This window comes from Condylura cristata, unplaced genomic scaffold, assembly GCF_000260355.1.
Source record: "Condylura cristata isolate star-nosed mole 26May11 unplaced genomic scaffold, ConCri1.0 scaffold00013, whole genome shotgun sequence".
NCBI lineage: Eukaryota > Metazoa > Chordata > Mammalia > Eulipotyphla > Talpidae > Condylura > Condylura cristata.
Genome location: NW_004567114.1, coordinates 20,640,596 through 20,657,120, shown reverse-complemented (window position 1 = coordinate 20,657,120; position 16,525 = coordinate 20,640,596). Strand labels below are relative to the sequence as shown.

General features: G+C 40.2%; 1 protein-coding gene across 1 annotated transcript in view; it reads right to left on the bottom strand.

The window, feature by feature from the left end:
- Positions 1 to 5,347: 5,347 nt before the first annotated feature.
- Positions 5,348 to 16,525, bottom strand: part of TMED10 (transmembrane emp24-like trafficking protein 10 (yeast)) — a 33,748-nt gene continuing 22,570 nt past the window's right edge. Inside the window, exons 4-5 of the mRNA XM_004681683.2 lie at positions 8,782 to 8,908; positions 5,348 to 8,355 (exon numbers count right to left, since the gene is read on the bottom strand). Coding sequence (XP_004681740.1) covers positions 8,234 to 8,355; positions 8,782 to 8,908 — 249 coding nt within the window. The 3' untranslated portion in view covers positions 5,348 to 8,233. The remainder of the gene's footprint in view (positions 8,356 to 8,781; positions 8,909 to 16,525) is intronic.

Sequence of the window (16,525 nt, the reverse complement as noted above, 5' to 3'; positions counted from 1 at the left end):
GGTGGCTCCTCTCCCCTGGCCCGGAAGCAGTTCTGGGCGCTTCCGGCCCGCCGGGGCTTCCTCCGCCTTCGCGGCGGCCGACTTGGCCTGGAGACGCCGTTTTCCGCCCGGCGGGCAAAGCGGGGCTTCGGGGTGGTGTTGGCGGGCGCGAGGTGGGGGCCGCGTGGACCCCGAGGGCCCACAGGGCCAGCGCGTCCCCGACGGGTCTGTAAGTCCCTGCCCCGGGGTGCCCTGACGGCATCTAGGGCCTGAGGTCGTCCAGGCTCATCCCGGCGCCGGGTTTATCTCCTGGCTGTGCTCGGCCTTGCAGAATTGGGGTACAGGCCAGAGGTGCAGGGGAGGTGAGGGGCTTCACCAGAGACAGGGTGGGGAGCAGGACAGGCAGATCGATGAAGTATATTGCTGAGGGGAGCAGTGGGCGGGTCAGGAGAGGTCTGCTGAGCCATGTGGTCACCTCCGGGGCAGGCGGGGATGGAACTCATGTAGAAGTGGTTTTAGTTTTTTCGTGCTGTGCTTTAACTCGCTGTGTCACCAGGGAGGGCCCAGCATGGTCGAGATTTTATAGCGCGCTGGACTATGCCTCCTGCGGTCTCAGTTAGTGGGCCCAGTTATTTCTCTCAGGACTGTTATAGGTCCCTCCCTTTTCCACCCAAGTCCAAAAATAGTTTAAGTCATTTCTGACCCTCTCTTTCACTCCCCAGACTTTAGGCATGCTCCTTCTGTGTGTATTCCAATCTTTGACCATCAACTCTCATGCAGCACACTGTGTATGGGGAATCACTATAAAAGACACTCCCTACCCTCAAGTCACTAGGAAAATTGCAAAGTCAAAAATCACATTCCATCAGTTTTGTGACCTGGGGCAACTTCACCTCTACCAGCTTGTTTTTTACTCTTAAAGTATGGGAATATGGCCTACATCACAGAGATAAGATAGCATTTATTGTGTTATGTTGCTGCCACTATGCTAAAGGTCTTGCCTATTACCCTACTCAGTCCTCAAATATTTCAGTTTACAAAAGAGGTTGTGATACAGAGAGGTTAAGTAACCTATGCAATGCTGAACAGCTAATCAGGAGGGCTGGGCCTCAAACCCAGCAACCTGGCTCCAGGTCTTTCCTGGAAGGCTTGTGTTAATTCTAAGGGAAGGTTATGTGGTGAGCTCCGGCTCTTGTGAGGGAGAGGCAGAAAATAGGGCCTCAGATGTTTTTTTTTAATAGTTTTACTTTTCCTGTAAGCAACAGAAAATTATTGGAGAATATAGGGGACTGTTGACTCCGTCCCTATTTGCCAAGGAAACCCCAGTTTATTATGCCTTTCCCTCCAGCATTATTAATAAAGTCTTCTTTTGCCTTAATGCCCAGCTCAGATAATAAACAATATGATCACCTTACATAAGACCAAAGTTAAAGTTTACAAAGACCTCTGATAACAATTTGGAGGGCAAAGACTGCAGGTAGAATTTACTAGGCAACTGATAGTCGTAGAAGAGACATTGAGGTCCTAACAGTGTTAATGGGGGGAGATCCAGAAACTCTGTCTGCATATAAGAAACATTTAGAATTAAAAATATATATATTTATTTATGCATAAGATCTGGAGTACAGGCCAGAGGTGCAGGGGCACTGAGAGGCTTCACCCGAGGCAGAATGGGAGTAGAACAGGCAGATGAATGAAGTACACTGCTGAGGGGTGCAGCAGGCAGGTCAGGAGAGGTCTGCTGCAACATGTGGGTCACCTCCGAGACAGGCGGGGATTGAACTTATACTGAAGTGGCTTTAGCTTCGTAGTGCTGTGCTTTAACCCACTGTGCCACCAGGAAGGGCCACATTTAGTATTTTTTTAAGGATTTATTTTTATTTATGCATAAAAGATCTGGATTGTAGGCCAGAGGTGTGTGAGGTGACAAATCACCAGAGACAGAGTGGGGAGGAGAAAAGGTTGATGGAGTGAGATACACTGCTGAGGTGAGCAGTGGGCAAGATAGATCTGTTGTGCCAGGTGGGTCAGCTCCCTGGCTGGGGATCAAATTCAGGCCACAGGGTTGATAATGCTGAGATTATCCTTCAGGCCACCAGGAAGGCCAGGAACATTTAGAATTTTGTGATCAGTTGGGATAGGTAAATGTGAGACAGATGTGAAATCCCTGAGACTCACTTTTGGGTCTTTAACTAGGTAGACTGTAATAGCAAATACAGGAGGAAAAGAATTGGTAGGACTGGGTGAGGGATGTGAACGCTATGTTCCTCTGCCCTCTACAATTCATACACATTTCTTTTATAATGATTATTTCCCTAGAACTGGTCTCAATGTCTCTAGAAATGTACCACCTTCAGGTAATGGTCAGTTTATACCGTGCTTGTACTTAACTAAACCTCTAGCTCTTGCATAAAACCATCCTGCAGAGCACCTCTTATTTTTTCCCACAATGCATATCTGTAAAATACTGGTGTCTCATTTAGTATTTATTGACTATCTACATTAGAATACAAAGTCTCCAAGAGCCTGGTTTTTTAGTCTTAGTGACTTATCATTAATACCTAGAAAAGTATTACAGGCACAGATATTTGTTGACTATATCATGTTGCTATCACACATGTATGTTCAATTTGTTTCATGCTATTGTTATAGAGTGTAGATATTTTTGAACTTTCATTCAACACTAAGTGCCAACTTGTGCCAGGTGCTTGGTTACAAGAGAGAACAAAATAAACATGATTCCTACTCCCAAGAAGTTTACAGTACATGTAACCAACCCAGGTAATTGTAAGTACAAGCTTCAAAATAGATGTTTAGAAGGGGCATCTTTCCAAGTCAAGCATCCTGAGTTAGTGAAGATATCCTGGAGGAACAGCCAACATGTAAGTCAGAAGTGATTACACAAGGGATCATTCCAGAGAAGCTATTTCATCTACTCCTCGTTTAGAAAGCACTCTGAGGACTGGTATTGTTTATGTATCTAAATATACCACATTACCCAGAGTAAATGTTCAATACATTTGTTTTTAGCAAATAGAATGGAAAAACATCACTCAAAATCTAAGTGTTGACTTTTCAGAGAAGCTGAAGTTTTCAACCAAAGCTAAAAATTTATTTTTCTAGTATCTCTGCAGTGATGAACTAGATCATTTTCTACAACCTGGTTAGTCTGAAATTACAAATTGTTTTAGTGATAATAGTTACATTACCTCAAATTGTGAATTTAGTCATAGATATCAGATAAATGTCCTGTCACACCTTGGAGAAAACACTTAGGTTTTTATTCATTATACTAAATATAAACTGAAACACATGTGACATTTTAATATTTAGAGTAAACCCAGAAATACTCAAGATTTGTAAGGAGTAAATGATTATAAATTGCCTTTGGTCACAAACAGGTATTTCCAGATTATTTGTAACAAATTAGTTAGGGAGCTATAGTAAAAGCTGACTTGTAAATGGCAGATCCTCAGGGGTTGAAGAAGTTCTGTAGTTTTAAGAATCAACTGATGTTCCAGGCAAAGTCTATCCTTTCACTGTGCTGGGTGATAGCCACTGGCTACCTGTGGCTGGTGAACACTGTATGTGGCTAGTCTAAATAGATACCTCGCCGTGAAATATGTACCGGGTTTCAGAGTTTATGAATATAGTATATAAACTACTATATATATTGACTACATGTAGAAATGTCACTTTGGATCAATTACTCTAAATGTTAATTTTTTTTTAAAAGATTTACTTATTTATTCATACAGAACTGGGGTACAGGCTAGAGATGCGGAGGTTGAGAGGATTCACCAGGGACAGAGTGGGGAGCAGAACAGACAGATCGACGAAGTACACTGCTGAGGGGAGCGGCTGGGGGGGGAGGGGTCAGGAGAGGTCTGCCACGCCATGTGGTCACCTCCGGGGCAGGCGGGGATCCAACTCATGCGGAAGTGGCTGTGCTTTAACCCGCTGCGCGACCAGGGAGGGCCTAAATTTTGTTTTTTTAAACATGAAACTAGAAAATGTTCAATTACAAATGGGGCCATCATGTGAGACACCCCTGCAACACTGAATAACATGTTTTATCACTTAAGAATGCCACTTTTGGCTCCCCCTGGTGGCACAGCGGGTTAAACGCAGCATTGCAAGCTAGACGCAGCCACTTCAGTGCAAGTTGATCCCTAGCCTGGGAGTGACCCACAGGGCGTGGAAGACATCTCCTGACCTGCCCACTGAGACTCTCAGCAGTGCACTTCTACCTGTTCTGCTCCCCACTCTGTCTCTGGTGAATCCTCTCACCGCCCCTGCACCTCTGTCCTGCACTCTAGTTCTGTATGCATAATGAAATCTTAGGGGGAAAAAAAAAAACAGGGACCTCCCTGGTGGTGCTATGGGTTAGGAAGAGGCACTGCAAGCTGGCCATAGCTGCTTCAGTGCAAGTTTGATCCCCCGCCCCGGAGGTTACCCACATGGCTTGGCAGATCTCTCCTGACACCCCGGGCCGCTCCCCTCAACAGTGTACTTCGCAGATCTGCCTATTCTGCTCCCCACAGTCTCTGGTGAAGCCTCTCACTGCCCTTGCACCTCTGGCTTACCCCCCAGTTCTGTATGAATAAATCTTGAAAAAAAAAAAAGACACTTTCATAAGAGACTATTAAATTCATTTGTTTTTGCTTAATTCATGTTCTTAAAACATCAGTGGAAATAAGACATTTTTGATGTTCAACTATTTAGATCCAATTATTGAGAACCACTACTTTTAGAGATTATGGATTCACTAAAAAATTTTTTTTGGAGGGAGAATAAAAGAAGGGAGTAAGTAACAGCCAGTGAATGTCCGGAGAAATTTAATGTTCAACTACCGGTAATAAAAGGAGAAATTTAATGTTCAACTACCGGTAATAAAAGGAGAAAATACCCTGTACCTGTTGTGAACAGAGGTGATAACAGGTGGTGGTGAACAGAGAGGTGATAACCCAAAACAGGCAGTCCAAAAGGGTTTTAAGTTGGAAGAATTTTAAGCAGTTTCCAAAATAGGGAATGGGTGATTTAACAAACCCCTATTTGGTCTTTCTGAAGATGTTATCGGTTTCATATACATATTATCTGTAACATACTTGTAAATAACAGATATTCACTAATTTATAAAACTTTACCCATCTGGAGTGAATTATGGCCATTCCTTTTTAATTCATTATGTGTAAGTTGCTATATGTATATATTTTATAAGTTTATTTTTACTTCATTTTGTACATTTTCTTTTTTTTTCCATCTCAATTGTAATCCCCGCGGTTGGTAAATTGCTATATTTTAACAGTGAAGATATAAAGGGATTATTGCCAGTCAAAGAGGTACTTAAAACAAAATACGCCTAAAGTGTTTTCTGCTAGCCTTTATTTGAGAAAATTTACACAAAAATCCCCAGCCCAATGCTTAACAAGTGAACCTATAAATTCCCCATGCCTCTTTCCATTAAACAGAAAAATGGCTTATGACAATGGTGTAACGAGGCTTTATCATTCTCATTTGTATTATATAGACCATGTTGAATAGGCTCAAAAATGGAAGAAAGCAGGTAACATCCTCATTTTCAAAGGAAATTTGCTCTTACACTAATCTTTTCTCAAAGGCAAGTAAGTTTATTTTTTAGACAAAATCAAGGTATAATATCAATGAACTTTAAACCCAAAGCACAAATGTGTTGGTAGTTTTGGCATAAGTAGAAGGAAAGGACATGGAAACATTTCAGTTTCATAGTCACATCTGGCAACAAAAACATCAACAAAATAAAATCCTCTCCTATCTTTGACATTTTGTCAGAATAGAAGACTATAACCAACTGAATAGTTTCCATAACTTCTATAAAGGGGAAAGGCACCATCAGAAATGTTAAAGCGTTATCTTTTTAGATTAATAGTAGAGGACAGAATTTCACTTTTAAATATCGAAAGGTGAATCTAACCTATGATTTGGTAACAATGTTCCTACTCAGATGCATCCTTCATCATTTAGTATGTGTCATACCCACAGATAAAACTTTCTCAGTATCTGTAGCCAGGTTATCAGAAGCAGGGTCCAGTTCTTGACAGCAGATGGCGATGTTGCATAAATTAATACGAGAACCACATTGCCACACCAGAGGAGTTCACACAAAGCATCAAATGTGGAACAAAACATTTTTGGATTCACAGTAGCATTAACAGAACAGCTTGAGATTTAACAACACATTTCACTCCCTCTTCCACCCTTGTATTTTATCTAGTCATCAAGGCAGTATTCACTGTTAACTCTATGGGCTACTTTTTCACTGCAAACTGCACAGCTTCAAGCCCTGCATTTCTTGCCACTATGATTAGATGAGCCCTGTAACAGAAATTAAAAAAGATTACAAAAAGGACAAACTCTCATTTTCTTAGGAAGGGGAGGGGGGAATGTCAAGTGATAGCAGTCTTCATAACTGCTTATGAACATGTCCATCTGTATCAACATTTTCTCTTATTTCCATTAGTAATGGCCTCATGTGCCCATGGTGACTTGTAGCTATCCTCACTCACGTGCAATTTTCTTTATACCTTGTATGTCTTAATTCTTCAGCTGAAATACACTAGGAAAAGAAGTCAGTGAGTAGTTTATAAAAAGACTTCATAAACTACCTATGTGAAATGTGATTAGTAAAATATGCTCTAAGTTCAAGCACAGTAAAATATGCTCTAAGTTCAAGCACACATATCTAACAAAGGACTTCACTTAGGATATGTAAGGGACTTGCAAAACTCAACAGTAAAAAGGACAAATAATCTTACTAGAAAACGGGCAAAAGAACAGGTATTTCACTAAAGAAGATATGTAAATGACAAGCACATGAAAAGATGTTCAACATCATGTGCCATTAGAAAAATGCAAATTAAAATCATAATGAGGTATCACTACACATGACCATTAGAATGACAAAAATAAAAAACAGTAATTAATGTAGATGCTGCGCTTTCTTAATTAGCACATATAATCATAGCAAAAAGTGGTGAGGATCTGAAGAGTTAGCCAGTCATACATTACTGGTAGAAATGTAAAACGGCATAGCTACTCTCTGGAGATAAGAGAGCAATTTCTAACAAAACTACTATGTGCTTACCGTACCATCCAGCAATTTGCCTTCTGGGGCATTCATTTTCAAAGAAATTAAAATTTATATTCACATAAAAACTTATATAAATGTTTACAGCAGCTTTATTAGTAATGACCAAAACCTGAAAACAACCCTGATGTCCTTCAATGCGTGAATGATTAACCTGTGGTACATCCAGACCATGAAACACTGAGAAATAAAAAGGAGCAAATTATTGATACATGCAACAACTTGGATTTCCAGGGAATTAGGCTTAGTGAAAAAGTCAGTCTCAAGGTTACACAACTCTGTGATTCCATTTATATAAGATTCTTGAATGACAAAATGATAGAGATGGAGAACAGATTAGTGGTGCCAGAAGATGGAGGGAGGAGGATGTGGCACAAAGGATCCACGTGACGGAACTGTTGTGCACGTTCTGAAGGTGGTCACCTGAATCTACATGTGGTAAAACTGCACAGAACTAAATTACACATAAACAAAAAAAGTTCAGGAGGTTGAGCACAAATATTTAATTCTCTAAAAATGAAAATTTGTTATCTATAGTTCAAAGCTCATTTCTATGAGGTGCCACATCCATCTCCTTTTAAGAGACATAAAATTATGAAAGGATACCACCAGAAGATACCTAAACATGGCAACTGACAGAGAAAGTTAAGGGTGTTGTCAAAAGAAGTCCAAAGGGAAACAATCAGAAGAAAAAAAGTTCAACATGGTCATACAAATCCTGGTAAAGGACCCAGAGCAGAAGCCCAAGCTGATGAGGATGTGAAGGAAAAAAAAAAAAAAAAAACCAAAAAACAACAAACCCCCAAAAACCATGGTTCAAACAGATCACAAGAGGAAACCCAGTAAAAATGCTGGCTTTGGCGTTATCTAGGTAACCCCTCTCTTTTGTCATATGTGACTAATAGTCCTATTGTTGCAAAACCAGTCCAAATCCTACCAACTTAAAAAGCGGTCCCTCATTAACTTGTTGGGTGTAGGTGGGAACCCAAGTCCTCCCACACTAAAAGAGATCAGTTCTGGCAAGAAAGCTCCAATGTGCCTCGATGGTGCTTTAGGTAGGATGCAGCAGGCGAGGCACGTCCCAGCGGTGTTCTGTGGCTGATACAGGTGGGAGGAGACTGGGTCTCATTACTCAATCAATTTCTTGGCCTTGAAGAAGCGGCGCAGGTAGAACACCTGCCAGGTAGCTAGTCCGATGAGACAGAACATTGAAAAGATGCTGAAGTACAGGACCCGAGTGTTTGTTGACTCTAAAAAAACCAAAAACATTGTAAACGTAATGAATTGAGGCTCTGCAAGCTAAGCAAGGGTGTTGGGGGCAGTAAAAGAGGCAATTAATAACCTTTACTTTGTCCCTGGGCCTAGCCTGTATTTCAAGTAATTTTCCTTTAAATTTTCATCATCTTATATGTAAACATGATATGCTGTAAGCTAACTGAATATGGTCAACTGCCTATCACAGAAGAAACTCCTATCCCCTTGAAAAACTAACAAGGGTCACTTACCTATACCAGGCGCACTAAAATCAACAACACTCAAGTAATTATTCTTCCACGTACCTCCCCGCCTCCCCACTTGGCCCACTTTGGCAAAACTGAGGAAGGGTACACCAGAATTTAACATTTGGGGATCTGTCTCCTTTATGGATCCCTGAGAAACAAGCTGCGTCTCCTCACCATTGGTATCACGCATCTCCTCCTCACGCTTCTTCATGTAGGCAAAGTCATTAACAATAGATTCAGAAAGGTCTTCCAGGCGTCGCAGCTCTACTTCCAAAGGTTTGAGTTTTTCAACCTTTGCAATCTGGGAAAGAAAGGAATTGTGAGCCCATCCCCTGAAAAATATGCTGCAATCAAGAATACAACAGAGGGACCTTGAAAAATTTTATTAGCGAACTTAAAATCTCTCCTGTTATCATTCTAACACTTTAAAATATGGGTGTCTTCCCTTCCCAGCAAGCTGTGTTTCCAATTCAGACTTTCTTCATACTTTACTTCTGATTAAAACCTTTATAAAAATATAGTATGTAGACTGTAAAGTTAGATGTACTATTTCTGCAGATTTGGAACCAAAAAGGCACTTTATTTTGTTCTATTTAAGTCTAAGACATAAACATTATTATGCACAAGAGTCACAACATTAAATCAAATGTGGTTTTAGAAAAAAGATTACTGGATTCCCAGCAGGGACTACACAGGAGCGAGAGATTCGACATGACTACAGGACAATACTGCCTGCTACAAAATCAAGGAATTCTGGTTTGCTCATTTAAACCCTGTAACCATTTTAAGGTTTCTATCATTAGCACCAGAGCCCAGAAGAATCCTAGGCTGTCAAAAAAAAAAAAAGAAAAGAAAAAAAGAAAAAGCTTTTTTTCTCTTAGAATTACACCATTATCCGATAAAATCTCCATAGACTTCTTTGTATACCAAGGAATAATAGATGTGAAAAAGAAATAATCTATCTTCCTTTCTCACCTTAGGTCCCTATGAAGCCTCCAGGAGGATCTAATAACTAGAGGTTTCACTGTAATAAAAGTTCATTATTCTATTTGCTTTCCTTATTAAGCTCAGACTATAATGTGGGATTATATTTAAAATGGGCATATACCACCAGAATTTTCCAGATCTTAAAAACCCGATGTACCAGTTGCTCTTAAATTTTTCCACATAGAGAATTCTTCAATTCTTTGTCTAAACTTTCATCTTTACTCCCTAACTATCTTATATCTCCTATAGATCTCTCTCTTTTAGGGTCCAATCCACCTTGATCTTTTTCTGTTGTTTACAATTAACTCAGGATAAATAACGGTGTTTTTATGTTCTCTTTGCTATTTATATTCTTCACTGAACATGTGAAGAACAAGATAAAGGAACGAAACTGCTGTTAAGATAGGGGTATAAAAGTTTCTATTTAAGGTACATAAAATGTAGACTGGAGCTACAATGATCTACTTAGGTTTTCTTTTACCAGTTATACATTTTCTTACATGCCTAAACTGTTGGCTAGAGTTAATGGCTTGACTGTTGGCTGCAAAATAGAGTAAAATTAACTGAGTATAAATTTGTTTAGTTATTTTAAGATTTATTATTTACTGCACACACACAGAACTGGGTTTTAGGTAGAGGTGCAGGGGTTAAGAGGACTCACCAGAGACAGCGTAGGGAGCAGAGCAGGCAGATGTACTGAAATACACTGAGGGGAGCAGGGGGTGGGTCAGAGAGGTCTGCTGCACCCTGTGGGTCACCCCTTGGCTGGGGATTGAGCTTATGCTGCAGTGGCTGTGGCCAGCTTCACAGTGCTGTGCTTTAACCCATTGTACCACCAGGGAGGGCCCCTGAGTATAAGATTTAACCAGATGTTTAACACATTGTGCTAACTCTCCTGGCTAACTGCCCAAATGCCACATCTTGCCATTAATCTAGAATACATTATGTTGAGTGACTTGAAACCACAGAGCAAAGAAATTCCCTGGGGAAAAGATACCAATACTAGAGACATCTACTAATTGAACCTCAGTTTGTTTAACATTTTCTCTACTGGCCTATATTCTCCCCTGCAAAGCCTTCTAAATGAACCAGTATAAAGGCAATGGCATGCTACTTTTTAAGAGATAAATGACTTAAGGCTCCCTAAATAGAAACTTGCAAAAGGAACTGGAAGTGAAACTACAGCTGCGCCTCTGCCAGCTGAAAATATTTAAAAAATACTTTGAAAACTCCTACTTTTTTTTACAAAAATGACACTAGCCCCCCCAAAACCGGTTCCAAATCCTTTTTATTTCTGGTGTTTATTTTCAGCAATGCATAATTATGTTTTCTGAATTTCAACTATTCAGAAGCAGAAAGACTAGAACCAAAAGCCCACCTTCCTAGCTCACCCCACACATTCCTTCTCCAAGGTAATCGTGGTTATGAAGTTTGGTGGGATCTTTTCAGGCCTTGTTGAAAGATACACACTACACTTTTGCTTTTTTCCTTAAGTAGAACCTCAGTAGAACCACAGCTTGCTTTTTTCCTTAGTAGAACCTTTCCAAAATGTCAGTGCTTACAGATTCATTTTATTCTTCTCCACTGCTGCTTGCCATTCCACACCACATAAGGGCCATTATTTCCTTCAATTCCCAACCCTTTTTCTAAGATTGGTCCTAGTCCAGGCTCTATACCTCTATTCATAAAATGGCCCAATTCCTATCTTCCACTAAAATCCTTACTTAATTCTAATTCAGCAAATTATTTTCAAATTTCTGAATGTGATAAAAGCTTCTTTTCATAAAAACAAATAAAACACCCGCTCCCTAATACCTTTTTCTTGAAATTCATTTAAAATCTAAGGAACTAAAAGAAACACCACCAGACTTCAAACTATCAAAAACCAACTCACTATTTCAACCATCTAACACATCATGAGTATACAGCAACAATAATGGATCTCGTTCCATATTTAACCTAAACCTAGAGATAAAAACAAATGCAAAATTTGTTTTGTTTTTAATCTTGTAAGACTCCATCCAGGTTTTTATGCATGTTTATTAGGTGCACATCACCCAAATACTATAATCTCTAACCTAAGATGCTCAGTCTGGTGGAGAAGCTCACATGAAGAACTACAATAAGGCAGTATGTGTTATGTAAACACAGAAAAGGTCACATCAGCAGAGGAATGGAAAGTGGCGTGAGATTAATTACAGTTGGAAAGATAGAGAAAGGCTTAACAGGAAGTGGGAGAGTTGATTTTCACAAGCTTTGTGACAGAGATGAGAAAGAGTTCTCAAGAGTGAGGGGAACCTGCAAACCCAAACACAGGCATGCGCTTATGTTCAGGACATCACGAGTAAGAGAGCCTGTCTGATGTACTGGGAGCTGGAGGGCGCGTGCCTGCCTGCGTGCGTGCGCACGCCTGTTTCAACACTCCGTGCATGGGGGAGGTGGTGGGTGACAGCACACACGGGCTCCAGAGTGTGTGGAGTTAACTTAGGAAAGAGGAAAAAGGCAGCAGGGTAAAGCATGAGACCAAACAGTCTATGTTATGTGTGTGTATTAGACTTAGAACGTGATAGGTATTTTATATTTTGTAATCCTAATTAATCCTCATAACCCTATAAAGTAGGTATGCCTAAATTTTTTCTGATGAAGAAATTAAGGCTCAGATTCTAAACAACTTACCTAAGGTCTCTACGTTACTCTTTATTCTGTAGATGCTACCAATCTGATTAGTGTAGATGAGTGGCTACACTAAACTTTTTCTCAATCAAGGGTCAGGTAAACAAGATATATTAGCATGCAAAGATCTGGTTAAGCTGTCCAGTTTATTAGTCAAACTTCCTAGGTTTCATATTGCTATCACTTTAATTTTTACAGACTAATAATAATAAGCTATGTGTTTTAGAGAAAAATGGACTGGAATATGAATGCTAATATGACCAAAGAGAATTACTAAACAAATGGGCAGCAGGATTTTCCAGGAGGAACATAGCTTCAGGATAACAGCTCAGCAGAATGCGGGGGGAGCAGCGGCAAAGAGTGAGGAGGGGAGAGATAATAAAGAAAAGCCATACACTTCTCATAAAAAAGAAAAAAAATCACTGGAATTGTGAACTTTTGTATAAAATTCATATAACATGGGACATGGGCTTGTTTAAACTCTAAAAGCATTATTTAAGTAGAGTATACTTATTTTGATATGAACTACTTCCTTGCTGAAGGATCTCACAAGGAGTCAGAACTTCCCCTCATTCCATTACACTGACTGCCCCATCACATACTGCAATGCAACAGCTAACGGTAGTATTAAAAAACAAAACAAACAAACAGTAATAAAGACATGTTATCCTTTCACAATATGTATCTTGTGGGGGAGAAAAAAAGGATGCCACTCTTCACCCACCTAGGACAAAGCAGTCCAGTCAGTGCCTAGGACCATCAAGACTATACACAGTACAAAAAGCTTACAAGAAAACCTCTAGCGAACAACACTGACTGCTGTTCTGCTCTTTTAAACATCTGAGTTAATACTGAAAGTGTTTGTATGATTGTAAACAAACTGTACGTGTTTCTTGAGAACAAGCCATTATTCTGTTCCACTCTCTTGGGTCGAAGTGTTTTGCCAACAGCTTGAGAAAAGCACAGATAGAGAACATGTCCACTAGGGGGCAGCATTACCTTGGTAGGTTGTATTCAGCCACTTAGGTAATCAAAGAACGCACCAAGGAATTCCTTTTCCTGATCCTGTTTTACAAAGGAGGAAACTGAAGATTCCACAAAGTTATTCAGTCCTTTGGATGGCTGACCAAGATTAGCAGGAGCATTGTCTTCTGACTCCCTACTCAGGGTTGCCAAAACTGTACAATTCCGCTATAAAATGCAGGGAAAAAGGAAGCCCCAACTTCCAAACGCACACCTGGTTCAATGTTGTTATTCAAGTACTACCTATCTTTGAAATCACAACTAATGAAGACTCTTAATCCTGTGTCCATAGGTTTCCTCTCTCCTACAGCTCCAGGCTGTACCACACAATTAACAACTCATACATTGTCATATCAATTGTTTTGATTTTTATCCTTTTCCCAAAAGGTTTGCCCTGAACTCAAGAAAAATAAAATGATGTATACTTTGCATAGCTCCACACACCTAGTACTCAGTAATCACAGTTATGCCCATTCTATGGCTTCTTCAAACTTTCTTACAGAGTTAGTTAAGTGGAAGCATATATTGTCTGTGAAGAGCATTGTTTCTGTTGTCACACAGCATTTGTTTCCATGAGGACCAGTGTCAAATAAAAAAAGCCCTCTCGACCACACCATCACTCTCATCTGCACTGATAGGTACTGTTTGCAAAAGCTACAATTTATAAAGCCTTTCCCTGCAAACAAGCAACAGCTCCAAAAGAATTGTAAATTACTTTTCTATTGCTCCACGCCTCAAAATAAGGATTTTAATCTAAAGAGTTCAGAGTCATATGTAATTATAACAAAGAAAGGTATTAACTCTGAAAAACCACTTCTTAAAAGACAAACTGAAATCAACTCTATAGAGAATCAGCAGATTGTTTTCTTGGTGCAGCATTTGAGACTGGAGGGAGACGCTTTCCTGTGGTAAGCCAAATTCAACTGTTACCTCCATGTTTCCCACCACAATCCCTACAAGTTCTAGAAGCACAGCAACAACTGTGAAGACCTGGTCTAGAACAGATAAAGGCAAACCTCCACCGAAGGGCAACCCTACTTGTGCACAGGGCTTCATGAATCACAGACCTCTTCGCAGACATTCCAGAGGATAACAACAGGCCAAAATAAATCCAGATGATGCCACCGATCTTAGGGCTAAATGACATGTAGCAAGTTTCTATTTTTTTCTGTTATGTCATTTGATAGTTTTGAGAAAAGGGAGCTAAAATCTACTGAACTCCAAGAGGTGTGTCAAGTGTTTTACCTATATTATTTATGTCAAAAAAGGAATTCTGGATGTAGTATCAGAGTTGCTCCTTACTGAGAACATTCAAAGAGCAAATGGAAGTTTTCAGCTGTTGCTCCAACTAGGGCAACTGTTTTTTAGGTACATCTGTTCATAGTAAAAAAACAGACCAATGGAACCCCCAGGCAAAACAGGATTTTAGTTGTGTTGAAAATGCTGACAGTCACACAAGAAAGGATGTGCAGAGCCCAGAAGTTAAAGGATGTGTTAGCTCCTTCTGCAAACAGCTGCTCTAATTCACAGACCACAAACTAAAAATAAGTGGTTCAATCAACTCCCAACTATAAACCAGACATTTGACGGGGGAGGAGAGGGGAGCAAGGATCAAAACTGGGGTGGGAAGAACACACAGGACTATGATGATGGCAGGGTGAAGTGGTGGTGGGAAGCCCATGGGGATTACAACTGAGATGAAAAAATGAACAAAATGAAGAATAATGTAAAAAATATATATATTAAGTAAATAAATAAAATAATTGGTTTAACTCCTATACTGATTCTACAAAATCTCACCTCGCTAGTGGTGGGAGATCCTTAAGATACAACACAGGCAAGCAAAAGTTTCATTTCTGAGGACACAAGCTCTCTTTCCCTCTTTACTTACTTACAATATGGCAAGCATTATCATCTTTTGTTTGTGCTATGTTTATACAGCAAACTGACTAAGTTGCTCACAGTAACCTAGTAGGTGACACAGTATTCTGCCCAACTAGTCAGACACTGATTGCTACTGAATTTTACAGGACTGTGCAGGATTTCAGAATTATTAAGTCCACAAATGTGAGGAAGTTGGATGTGAAGGAAGTTAAAGAAATGTGTTACCTTCCTGAATGTAAATACTGATGCCAAAGGGCCCAAATCCTCTGTAAATAAAAGTGTTTGAATTACTCCATGGGCTTGAAATGAAATGTCTCAAGAACTCTACATATGCTCAAAAGTTCTATATGTACTCTCTGGTAATTAGCCAGGTAACAAGTGCTTCTAGTGTCCACATTCTTGTCACAGGCATTAGCCCAGAGACAACTAACAGCTATTTCTAAGCAAGAGTCAAGGAAACCTGACCATGCCAGGAAAGACTGATCTTTTTGTTCTGTCATATAAGCACTTCTCCTGTCTCAATTTGGCCTTTGGGAGTCGGGTGGGGTGGCGGCATGAGGGACAAGAGTAGGGAGGAATGGTGAGGATGAAGAGGTGTGAAAGTTTCTTGATTAAGAACAGAATTTTGAGCTGTGTTATAACAGTGAGCATAGAGAAGGGTCTAGGATGCCCCAGACTGCTGAGGCAGGCAGCAGGCAAAGGAAACTCCGTGGTTTCCTTTCTACTAGGGAATCCCCTTCTTGGATTAAAAAAAATATCAGGAAAGCTAAAGGGTCTTTTCTATTATCAATAAAGTCCAACGGTGACAGAAATTCCAGGAGGTATAGAATTCTAAAATTCTACATGTAAATCCACAATAATGTCATCTGTTTTAAGGAGAAAAGACTGTATCTAATGTCAAATCAAGTTCTCTAATATTTAACAAATACCACCAATGACAGCCATCATGTCAGGGACAAACATTATTACATGAGAGACTCCACAGCAGGAATTCACTGCATGCTTAGGGTGTGGCCTACAGCTGAAGGTGAGCAGCAGTCATCAAAAATGGAGCATCGTGTTATCTGTTTTGTACCTCACAACAACTACAACAACCCTTATGTTAGTGTTTTATACTTCATGACAGCATTTAATACACATTTTTTTTTTCTAAAGATTTATTTATTTGTGCATACAGAACTGGGGTACAGGCCAGAGGCTCAGGGGCAGTGAGAGGCTTCACCAGATACAGAGTGGGGAGCAGAACAGGCAGATCGACGAAGTACACTGCTGAGGGGAGCAGCGGGCGGGTCAGGAGAGGTCTGCCACACCATGTGGTCACCTCTGGGGCAGGCGGGGATCGAACTCATGC